This window comes from Notolepis coatsorum (assembly GCF_963971535.1).
Source record: "Notolepis coatsorum genome assembly, chromosome: 2".
Classification (NCBI taxonomy): Eukaryota; Metazoa; Chordata; class Actinopteri; order Aulopiformes; family Paralepididae; genus Notolepis; species Notolepis coatsorum.
Window position 1 is genome coordinate 220,974,484 of NC_140166.1, and position 11,729 is coordinate 220,986,212.

The window sequence follows — 11,729 nt, forward strand, 5'->3', positions numbered from 1 at the left end:
CTCTTGGACCCCGAACACCCCCCGACTTTCCTCTGCGTGAAGCGCTGCTTCCCCCGCCGCCGACTGCACACCAGCCACTCCTTCTTGGGCTTGTCGGGCTGTGGCCAACGCCGACTGCGCCACCGCTTGGGATGATCTGACGACCCCATTGAGTCGGATTAACTCGGCGCTGACCAGCTGCTGATGTTCCTCCATCCGTGTCTGGGCTGCTCCCTGCGTCCGGAGCATCTCCATGATGGCCTCCATGGAATTCTGATGGTCAGGTCTTCTGTCAGAATGCAGGTAGGTGAATTCCAATGGTTGAAGGCAATCACAGAGACAGAGAGTGTTTACTCTTGAACAGGTTCGACTTTAATAGTAAGAACACAGAGTAAATTCTAAGAGAGAACAAGTGCTAAAAGCACAAGTGTAAGATAAGGTAAATGGGAGCTTATTGGAGGTCCACAGTAGGTTGTTTTGGCTTTTATTCCATTTTAATATCCTACTCAATGTCACAGAGCAGCACTGCAGAAGTACCCTACTCTTTGAATTCGAAAAAGTGCATTACCGGCCAGATCCTCTTAGGGGCGCTATCTCAATAATGCAGTGTTCCCTGTGGCAGAAGTTGTCTTGTTTTTTCTGGATCTTCAATGTAGTTTTCTGCTAACCTGAAACTATGCCTGTAGCATGTAGCACGGAATACGTTTTGGGACGCGGATTTCAGTGTGCAGTAAAGGAATATATGATCAGCCAATGGACATATCGATCTACCAGATGGCGATCGATAACTGGAAATCCTTTTGGGGATCCAACCGGCCCACGGTAAGATCTTTTTCATGTAAATTACACGCTGATCAGGCCTTGTTATGATAGCCATCCACCCGATCAGCGAATGTGGCTACTGAGGCTAACGCGGTTATTGATAATCAATAATCAGAAACAACGTCCCCCCCCCCCCCCCCCCTTCATGCATTCATGGTGGACCATCATATCGATCATATGCAGTTTGATTTTTAGCTCTAGCTTCTGTAGGGCCAAAATACCATTGGATTTAACGTTACTAGCTTAGCGCCCTGTATCTCGCCTTCCAGGAAATATACTAGCCCAAATCCCATATAACGCTTATATTCAAGATGCTATAAAATGAGAACGTATTGATGAAAAAATTATTTCTTTAAGCCATTTTGAAGGGACGGTTTATGGTCTCAATTGACAATGAGAATGGACAGATAGCAATACTATAAAGTATAGATTTAGCTCTACAAACAGCCTCAAGAACTATGCAAGTCTGTTTAGAAATGCTAGCCGTCTAGAGTGATATTAGAAGGCCCCCAATGGCCCCGAATGTGTTAAAATAGTTTAGATTTGTGTATGTTGTTTATGTAAAAAATGTACTTGAAAGTAACGCAATAGTTACTTTCTGAAGTAACTAGTTACTTTTATAATGTGTAACTGAGTAAGTAATTTAGTTACTTTTTGGAAGAAGTAACTAGTAACTGTAACTAGTTACTTTTTAAAAGTAACTTGCCCAACACTGATTATTGCACAATTGACCACCCGCCCAACACTGATTATTGCACAATTGACCACCCGCATTTCACTGTATGCCCTGTATGCCGTGACAAATAAAACCCTTGACTCTTGACTTGACTTGTCTCCACGGTCCACAGTAACAGAAGAGGAGGCAGACAGAGTGCGTGCCGTCAGGAAATCTGGCCTTTCCAGAAACAACACCATCATCCGTGCCTGAGTGAGAGTGAAACCCTACTTAACGCGGAGCAGGTTTTGCATTTCCATTTCGGTTAAACGTCACTGAGAACGAGAAGCGTTTAGCTCCTTCTCACACGATCCCTCACCGTGCCACGTCGTCCCATATGAACTGTTTTGCGAATGAGTCAGGACAGGGGCGTCGTTCTGGTATGGCAAGGTATGGCACTCGCCATACCTTGGCAAATAAAATTTTTAAAATAAAAAATAAAAATATTTTTTTTTATTTTAAATTTATTTAATTGCAATTTTTTATGTTGATTTAGAATTCGAATGTCAACATTATGAACGACGCTTCGAACTATTCGGTACAGCCCTAGCATATTTTGATATTGTCAATTATCTCACTTTTACTACACAGTAAATTTCGCTGAGTAAATTTGACTCAAACTGAGTACATTTAACTCAATCTGAGTAAAATCTTACTCACTTGGGCTCAAATGGACTCAGTTTGAGTAAAATTTACTCTGCAAAATTTACTGTGTAGGTGACTTTTACTGTGACTAACTGAAATATGCCCAAAAAAAAGGAAAATGGACATAAGGACTTTTTTAATCAAAGGGCAGCAGAGACAAGTGATACAGGGACACAGGTAAGGTCTTACAATGGCTTAGTGATTATAACAGTGCAGTTCAGCATTCAGTAACCCATACTTTTTGTGAATGTGTTTTTGATACTACATTCTGTTGAACACACACCTCAAAACTGTACCTAAGGAAAATTGGCTCAATTGCAAGAAAAGTAATAGATAGTTATGATATTACATTCTGCATAATTCGTATGCAAAATATTGTGGTTCCCTGCCATACCTTGCCTTTTACTGGAACGACGCCACTGAGTCAGGAGGTCAGGAGGTCACACCTGGACGTCTCGCGGTGTTCAGCTCAGCTCTGATCTGGCGATACAGTGTTTTTACAGCGAGGAGAAACTCGGCATGGCGTCCTGCTGAAGGAGTCACTCACATTGTTTCTCCTGAGATCAAATGAGAACCATCAACATTTAAAACACATAAAGACTTGTGTGCTGACTGCTGACACACTGGGCTGATGCTATCTGGATAATAATAATAATAATAATAATAATAATAATAATAATAATAATAATAATAATAATAATAATAATAATAATAATAATAATAATAATAATAATAATAATAATAATAATAATAATAATAATAATAATAATAATAATAATAATAATAATAATAATAATAATAATAATAATAATAATAATAATAATAATAATAATAATAATAATAATAATAATAATAATAATAATAATAATAATAATAATAATAATAATAATAATAATAATAATAATAATAATAATAATAATAATAACAATAACAATAACAATAACAATAATAATAATAATAATAATAATAATAATAATAATAATAATAATAATAATAATAATAATAATAATAATAATAATAATAATAATAATAATAATAATAATAATAATAATAATAATAATAATAATAATACATTCAATTTGTACCACACTTTATATTTGTAAAAATCTCAAAGTGCTACAGGAGATAAAGATAAAAAGTTATATGAATAAAAACAATTAAAATGAATAAAACAACCAATGAAATGGAAGAACATAAAACAATTAAAATAATAATAATAATAATAATAATAATAATAATAATAATAATAATAATAATAATAATAATAATAATAATAATAATAATAATAATAATAATAATAATAATAATAATAATAATAATAATAATAATAATAATAATAATAATAATAATAATAATAATAATAATAATAATAATAATAATAATAATAATAATAATAATAAAATGACTAGAAGTAAAAAATAAAAGTAAAATAATAATTCAGGCAATATGGATGTGTTTTCTTTTTGTCCTTTATTTAAACAGGTTCTGTCTCATTGAGATCTATATCTCTTTCTCAAGAGAGACCTGTTAACAATAGACTCACACAAACGAACACGTTGGACGGACGAGTGCAGTTTAGACGTAGATCAACAAACAAATCAAACGAGTAAAACAAAGGAGATCAAAGGAAACAATTGCAATCAAACATCTAAAAAGTCAGTGTGAACATTTTATTTTTGTGATCGAATGTTTTATTAAACGTTTTCTCCCACATGAAACAAGACACGACACAATACAGTAACAATAATAATAAACAAGACTTCACAGAACAATAACAGCAATAATAATAATAATAATAATAATAATAATAATAATAATAATAATAATAATAATAATAATAATAATAATAATAATAATAATAATAATAATAATAATAATAATAATAATAATAATAATAATAATAATAATAATAATAATAATAATAATAATAATAATAACAACAATAACAATAATGACAATAAAATTGAAATAATAAAAATAATAAAACAGAATATAAAAATATAATTATTTTGCCACATTACAAAAGACATTTCTTCCCCCATTCCCGCTTCTCCCCCCCCCCCCCACCTGTTTCCACTGTATTATTAGCCGTCTTTAAATTACTCTAAATCCAAAGGTACCAGCTCCGTCATGCTAGTTAAGTATACAAACAAAGGGAGTAGATTCTGCTCCACAAATAAGCTAAGGTGATTAGAGGATAATGTCATGGCTATGGACGTCCCACCTCAAGATATCTGAATGGACATGGGCTCAATAGACCCACACAAGAGTCGCCTTTACAGCCAGGCTTTATGCTATAGTCACATGCAGAATTAGGCCCAAACCATGCTGTGTCAAAGAAAACCTTTGTAACACACCATAGACTGTAGAACCGCAAAATTGCAAGGGGGGTAAATAATATTAACAACGTTAATGTCATACCAACAGAAATAACACCAGATACCCTGCCTGCAGTTCTTCACAGAAAGTCCATGGAACGTCACCCTTCTGTTGTATGTGCCTTGCACAATCTGAACAGGCAAAACAGTCAACTTAGTTGTCAGAGCAGAATCTCATATAAGTCATATTAGCAGTCTCTCAAAGTTCTTGTTCCTTCCTTTCATAGACTCATAAAATAGTCTGTAGTTCACCACTGTTTACTGCTTGCAGCTCTCTCTCTCTCTCTCTCTCTCTCTCTCTCCCTCTCTCCCTGTTGTTGACTGTTCCTTCACTTCCCTGTCGAAATCACAAGAAACCAAGTGACACAGCACCTTCACACCGAAACACATGACCAACAGCGCTCTCTCCGACAGGGACATGCACAGGACTTTAGAGGGGCAGGTGCTCAAATGCTGAAAAGGGCACTGGGCCTGTGCTATTTTTGGGGGCCCTTTTTGGGCGGGGAGGGGCTGTTTTATGCTTTTTGGGGGGTTTTAGTGATCAAATATTGAATATTGAACTATAATAATCAGTGCAGGAGCTCACTTATCCTTGAAAGACACTTTTATCACTGACTTAAAAGGCCCATACATCTCCATAAATGTTCAGGGCGGAGGGAATAAGTGCTTACCCTATACAGACCCCAAGTCTGTTAGGACAGCAGACTCGGTTGGCACTGCTCAAAACTAAACATTTTAAAATAGCTTTTAAATGAATTATTATCTTTATTTCATTGTCTTATTTTTCTTTATTTCTATACATTTTACTTAAATATTTTATTATAATTTGTATCATTGTTTTATGTAGTTTTATTTATCATTTTATTTGTTCTTTTTTAATGTCAACATATTATTTAAATTATTCAAATGGACCTCAAACATGTTCCGTTGTGACGTCACAGTATGATGTCATAATCAAACATTCTAGAACATTTGTGACGTCACAGTATGATGTCATAATCAAACATTCTAGAACATTTGTGATGTCACAGTATGATGTCATAATCAAACATTCTAGAACATTTGTGATGTCACAGTATGATCATGATGTCATAATATAACATTCTAGAACATTTGTGATGTCACAGTATGATGTCATAATAGAACATTCTAGAACATTTGTGTACAGTATATATACAACAATTCTCTCAGAAGCTCTCATATCTCAGAAGACAAGTGCAGACTTGTTGTTTCCGGCTACTTGTCTGTAAGCTTGAATATATTCTGTAGATACAATTTAAAATCCCCACATGGAAAAGGAAACAATGTCATGTACAATCCTTAATGAGCTGTGTCTGGAGGGAAGGCTCTGTGATGTGGTTATTAAAGTCAACAGCACTGAGTTGAATGCCCACAAGGCCCTCCTGTGTGACTGCAGTGACTATTTCAGGTAAGTTTAGCTTGGTTCAGGATAGCTTGGATCAGGTTAGCTTGATTCAGGTTAGCTTGGATCAGGTTAGCTTGGTTAGTAAACAGATACCATACTGTACTTCTACTGTAAACAGATAATACCGTACGACATACGTCTACTGTACAAATATACTATACTGCACTTCTACTGTAAACTGATAATATACTGTACTTACACTGTAAACAGATAATATACTGTACTTCTACTGTAAAAATATTATATACTGTACTTATACTGTAAAAATATACTATACTGTACTTATACTGTAAAAAGATACTATACTTCTACTGTGCTAAGACCCTATACTTCTACATTGAAATGTTTACTCATCAGATATCTCTATACTCTGCGTCCCACAGAGCCCTCTTCACTCACTGGAGCGACTCAGAGAAAGCAGTCTACACTATCCCTGGGGTGTCCCCGGGTATGATGCAGCTCATCATAGAGTACGCCTACACACGCTTTGTGCTGGTGACAGCAGAGAACGTGGAAGAGCTTCTGGTGGCTGCAGACCAGCTTCTCGTCACTGGCATAGTAGGAGCGTGCTCTGACTTCCTAGAAGGCCAGCTGTCTCTGGAAAACTGTGTCGGCATCTGGAGGTTCGTGGACATCTACTGCTGCCCTGACCTGAGGCGCAAGGCCCATCTCTTCATCGTGTGCCACTTTGAGGAGATGTTGCACGTATCACAGGAGTTTGTGGAGCTGTCCCTGCAGCAACTGGTGGACATCATCGAGAGGGATGACCTGAACGTGAAGAGCGAGGAGACGGTGTTCGAGGCCGTCCTCCGTTGGATCGACCACTCCCGTGAGGAGCGTAAAACACACATCCCTTTGCTGCTGCCCAAGGTAACTAATTGTATTACTGTGCATTACATAAAAACAACACTAGGTTCCCTAGTCAGGGCCGCCTCAGGGGGTGTGCGAGCAGTGCGGTCGCACAGGGCCTCGCAGGGAGGGGGGCCTCGCGAGAAGATTTTTTTTTTTTTTTTTTAATACAAAAAATGTAAAAATAGAATGTTAACAATCACTTTCCATCACAGACCTAAAATCTAGTTTTGCTTACATGCTTATATATTTCACATTAGACACGTTTGTAGAATGTGTCTGACTTGTTCCGGGCTCTGCGGCTCTGCAGATATACTATAGTGTATCTGCGGCTCTGCAGATACACTATTGGAGCTCTGAGGCTCTGGTTTCAACGAGGGGAGGGGTTACAGGTAGCGCCGGGGTCTGACTTTTCAGCGCTATCCACGCGACCGCTGTGCAGCATCAGAGCAGAAGAAATAACGCTGCGTCCCGTAAGCTTATCAATACCAAGTATAGTGATTAGGTTATGCCAAGACGAAGAGGACGTTCGGCAGATGGACTGAAGATGAAAGTTGTTCATCCCAATGGGGGGGACAATATCATCATGGGACTGGTGAACTCGTCTCCTTCATCTTAGACCTGACTCTGCGTTAGGGTGAGTTTTTAATGCAATCTACTCTCCCCCGCCGTGGATCTCTCTCTCTCTCTCTCTCTCTCTCTCTCTCTCTCTCTCTCTCTCTCTCTCTCTCTCTCTCTCTCTCTCTCTCTCTCGCTCTCTCTCTCTTGCTCTCTCTCTCTCGCTCTCTCTCTCTTGCTCTCTCTCTCTCTGTCTCTCTCATTCTGTGTGTTGCATCGTGCAATTTGTGACGTGTGTACTAAGCTTATAGAGTTCAATTCAAATAAGGCAAAACTGCAAATCTGCATGTCGTGCTAGAAAATCTTACCTGGCTTTAAGCTTGTTTATCAGGTTCCAGGTGTGTTTTATGCATTTTCCCTGTTACTGCCAGGTGTACTTGATTGATTGATTGATTGAAACGTTTATTAACAGATTGCAGAATGGGTACAGTACAGTACAGCTCAATACATACAATTGTTAAGGGGATGCAGACCAGAGAAAGACTTTCGTCTTGTTTACATCAGGGTCCCCCATTTTCAATTAATCATAAAGTGCACGACTGTACAGGTGCATTGCCACTAAGCCTCAGGCAGCGCTATTATTTAAGAATACGTTGACTGTTGTCTGTATCATATGCCCAGCCTCGGGCAGCGCTATTATTTAAGAATATGTTGACTGTAGCACCCACTCTACACACTTTAGAACACCTAAACACACTTTATATTTATTGGCAAAGAATTTGCACTACAACCCATACCTCAGTACACCTTACTGTAAATTGTACCTAAATTGTACCTCATCCCATTTGTGCTTGCACTATATAGTATATTGTATATTAGTATATTGTATAGTATATTGTATGGTAACTCAGTTACTTCTACTCTGCATTGAACATTGTACATATGTCAGTGGCGGCTGGCCACTAGGGGCGCTGGAGCACCACCCCCCTGGTAAAGAGAGCAGGAGAAGAAGAAAATGTTTTATTTTTATTTTAGACGCTTAAAAATAAAATAAACATGTTTAAAATGAATAATATTTACTCATTTTAAGTATGTTTGTGTTTCCAATGCACAATATAATGTTAATATATCAAATATAAATCATTGTTTTGTGATTCACATGACGTCACTGTCTGATATGAGAGTAGACTACCTGAGGCTGGGCGAGACATATCACGCACACAGTGGGCGTGCGCTGGTTTCATCGCTGTACCATCGCAGCCAATTAAATAGGTCTAGCAAATACATTTCGCCTATCAGTGCGTTCAAATATGATGGAATCGGAGCGCGTTTTCTAGCGCACCAAGCAAGCAGGGTCCTTCCGGATGATCGGATCCTTCCGGCAGTCCGGATATTTTGCTACCTTGGCTGGTAGCTGGATGCAGCTAACGACGGTATGGACTGTTTAAACGTCACTGGAGTTTCTTTTTGAGTGGATTTAAAAGAAGTGGATTATGGCTTGTTGTGGACTGGACAGCTGAATATCTCGCCCCATTCAACTCTTGTGAAGTAAGTCTTGTAACGATAGCTTGGATGTGTGTGTCTGTGTGAGAGAGAGATAGAGGGGGATACTAACTAATTAATTTCGCCGCGGGGGGCATAATCACACGGACAATATAATGGTGACTTGTTTAAAATGACAAGATATACATCTGTGATTATTATTGGACGGATCTGAATACGAGAGAGAGAGAGAGAGAGAGAGAGAGAGAGAGAGAGAGAGAGCGAGAGAGAGAGAGAGAGAGAGAGAGAGAGAGAGACCTGGGCGTGCGTGTTTGTGTAGGGCTATTGGAAACGTGGCTGCATTGACTGACTGTGATCATATAATCATATATTGATTGATGGCAATGGTGATAGTTGTACTCTACCTACTTAAATATTCGCCAATGCGTGCCTCTGTACATGTTTGCAAAATGTTTGGTATAGCGCCCCCCCTGGAGAAGAATTCACCAGCCGCCACTGACATATGTACATACTGAACACTTGTGTCTACCTACGTGACTTCTATTTTATACTTGCTATATTTATTTTATTTTATACTTATCCTTTTGTCTAGCACAGTCTCTGGAGCGTAACAGAAAGAAGCATTTTGTATAAAAGTATGACAACTAATAAAGAAACTTGAACTTGAACTTGTATGCCCAGCCTCGGGCAGTGCTATTATTTAAGAATAAGTTGACTGTATCATATGCCCAGCCTCGGGCAGCACTATTATTTAAGAATATGTTGACTGTATGCCCAGCGTTTAAATCTTGCACAGGGCCTCGCATTTCTCCCAGACGGCACTGTCCCTAGTACAGTGGTTCTCAAACATTTGGGTCCAAACTGTTCCCTAGCGACAGAAACCATCTACAACCGATGTCTAAGTTGTACCCGCTGTCTGCTTGTCTCTTCCCAGATTCGCATTGGCTTGATGAGGCCTGACTACTTGCTGAACAACGTCCAGAACAACCCTGTGGTGAGGGACAGCCACGACTGCAGGCCCCTCATCCTCAGCATCCTGAACCCCCCTGGCTCCGACAGGCTCCCAAACCCCCTGACCCGCCCACGCCTGCCCCAGGAGGTCCTATTGGCCATCGGAGGCTGGAATCGCGGCAGCACGACCATTGGCATGGAGGCTTATGATATCCGAGCCGGTGGATGGATGGACGTGAGCGTTGAGGCGGAGAGTCCCCAGTACTGCCATGGCACCGCTTATCTCCACGGTCTGGTCTACTGCTTCGGCGGCTGGGATGGCTGCGAGCATCTCAGCAGTGTGCACAGGTTCAACCCCATCACTCGCAGCTGGCTGCAGGCGGCTCCCATGCACTCACGCCGCAGTTACCTCAGCGTGGTCGCGTTGGACGGCTGTATCTACGCCATGGGAGGGCACGACGGACACGTGCGACTGAACACCGCCGAGCGCTATGAGCCTGAAACCAACCAGTGGACTGTGATCTCACCCATGCTGGAGTGCAGGAGCCGCGCCGGGGCAGCAGCCCTCCAGGGCAAGGTGGGTGGAACTGAGGGACACATGCTGGTAGATGAACACAATGTAATCATAAATGTCTTTATTGCCAAGTAAGCTTGCACATACAAAAGATGTTTCTGGGTCCTTTGGTGCATCAACATTAACAGACAATTAAAGTAGAATGAAATTAAATGGAATATATCAACTAAATTAGAATATTCTTTCTTATTACAGGTTTACATCTGTGGTGGCTTTAACGCGACGGAGCGTCTGCTCACAGCTGAGTGCTACAGCCCAGACACTGACCAGTGGACTCTGATCGCCCCCATGAGCAGCAGGCGTAGAGGACTGGGAGTCGCTGCATATGGAGGACAAGTCTATGCGGTAGGTGCACACGGAGACAAATGCTTTATACTAGATATTTCTATAGATATGTATAATTTGACTTGCAATGCTGCTGTGATGCCCTCATTTCCCTAAGTGGATTAATACAGTGTCTGCCTGCCTGCCTGAGCCACACACTAAAACATTCCTCTCATGTGTCCTGTCCTCAGGTGGGAGGGTTTGACGGTAGAAACGACCTGCGTAGCGCGGAGGCCTACAGCCCCTTGACTGACTCCTGGCGCGCCCTGCCTGCCATGCTCACCCCCGCAGCTACTTTGGCATTGCGGTGCTGGATGACCTGCTCTTCGTGGTCGGAGGCCTAAATGGCTTCACCTCCATCTCCAACGTGGAGCGCTACGACCAGAGCAGCAACAGGTGGACTGCAGCCGAGGACATGAAGATCCAGCGCGCTGACATAAGCTGCTGCATAATGCATGGCCTGCCTAACATGAGCCAGTACGCTGCTCCCCGTGGAGGAGGAGGAGGAGGAGGAGGAGGAGGAGGAGGAGGAGGAGGAGGAGAAGGAGCAGGAAGAGGAAGGAGAGGAGGGGGAGGAGGTGGAGGAGGAGGAGGAGGAGCAGGAGGAGGTGGAGGAGGAGGATGAGGAGGAGGAGCAGGAGGAGGAAGGAGGAGGAGGAGGAGGAGGAGGAGGAGGAGCAGGAGGAGGTGGAGTAGGAGGAGGAGGAGGAGCAGGAGGAGGATGAGGAGGAAGAGGAGAGGAGGAAGAGGAGGAGGAGGCGCAGGAGGAGGAGGAGGAGGAGGAGGAGGAGGAGGAGGAGAAGGAGGAGGAGGAGGAAGAGGAGGAGGAGGAGTAAGAGGAGGAGGAGGAAGAGGAGGAGGAGGAGAGGAGGAGGAAGAGGAGAGAGAGGAGGAGGAGAGGAGAGAGGAGGAGGAGGAAGAGGAGGAGGAGAGGAGGAGAGGAGCAGGAGGAGGAGGCGGAGGAGAGAGAGGAGGAAGAGGAGGAGAGAGGAGGAGCAGGAGGAG

The 11,729-nt window shown here is 41.2% G+C and overlaps 1 protein-coding gene across 1 annotated transcript in view; it reads left to right on the forward strand.

Annotated features, from left to right (window-relative positions):
* Positions 1-6,418: 6,418 nt before the first annotated feature.
* The window catches only part of LOC311223786 (kelch-like protein 10), a gene marked incomplete at both ends in the record, with an annotated part of 85,408 nt that continues 80,097 nt past the window's right edge, over positions 6,419-11,729 (forward strand). Inside the window, 3 exons of the mRNA XM_084308553.1 lie at positions 6,419-6,778; positions 9,948-10,047; positions 10,642-10,745. Of these exons, the coding sequence (XP_084164679.1) occupies positions 6,419-6,778; positions 9,948-10,047; positions 10,642-10,745 (564 nt within the window). The remainder of the gene's footprint in view (positions 6,779-9,947; positions 10,048-10,641; positions 10,746-11,729) is intronic.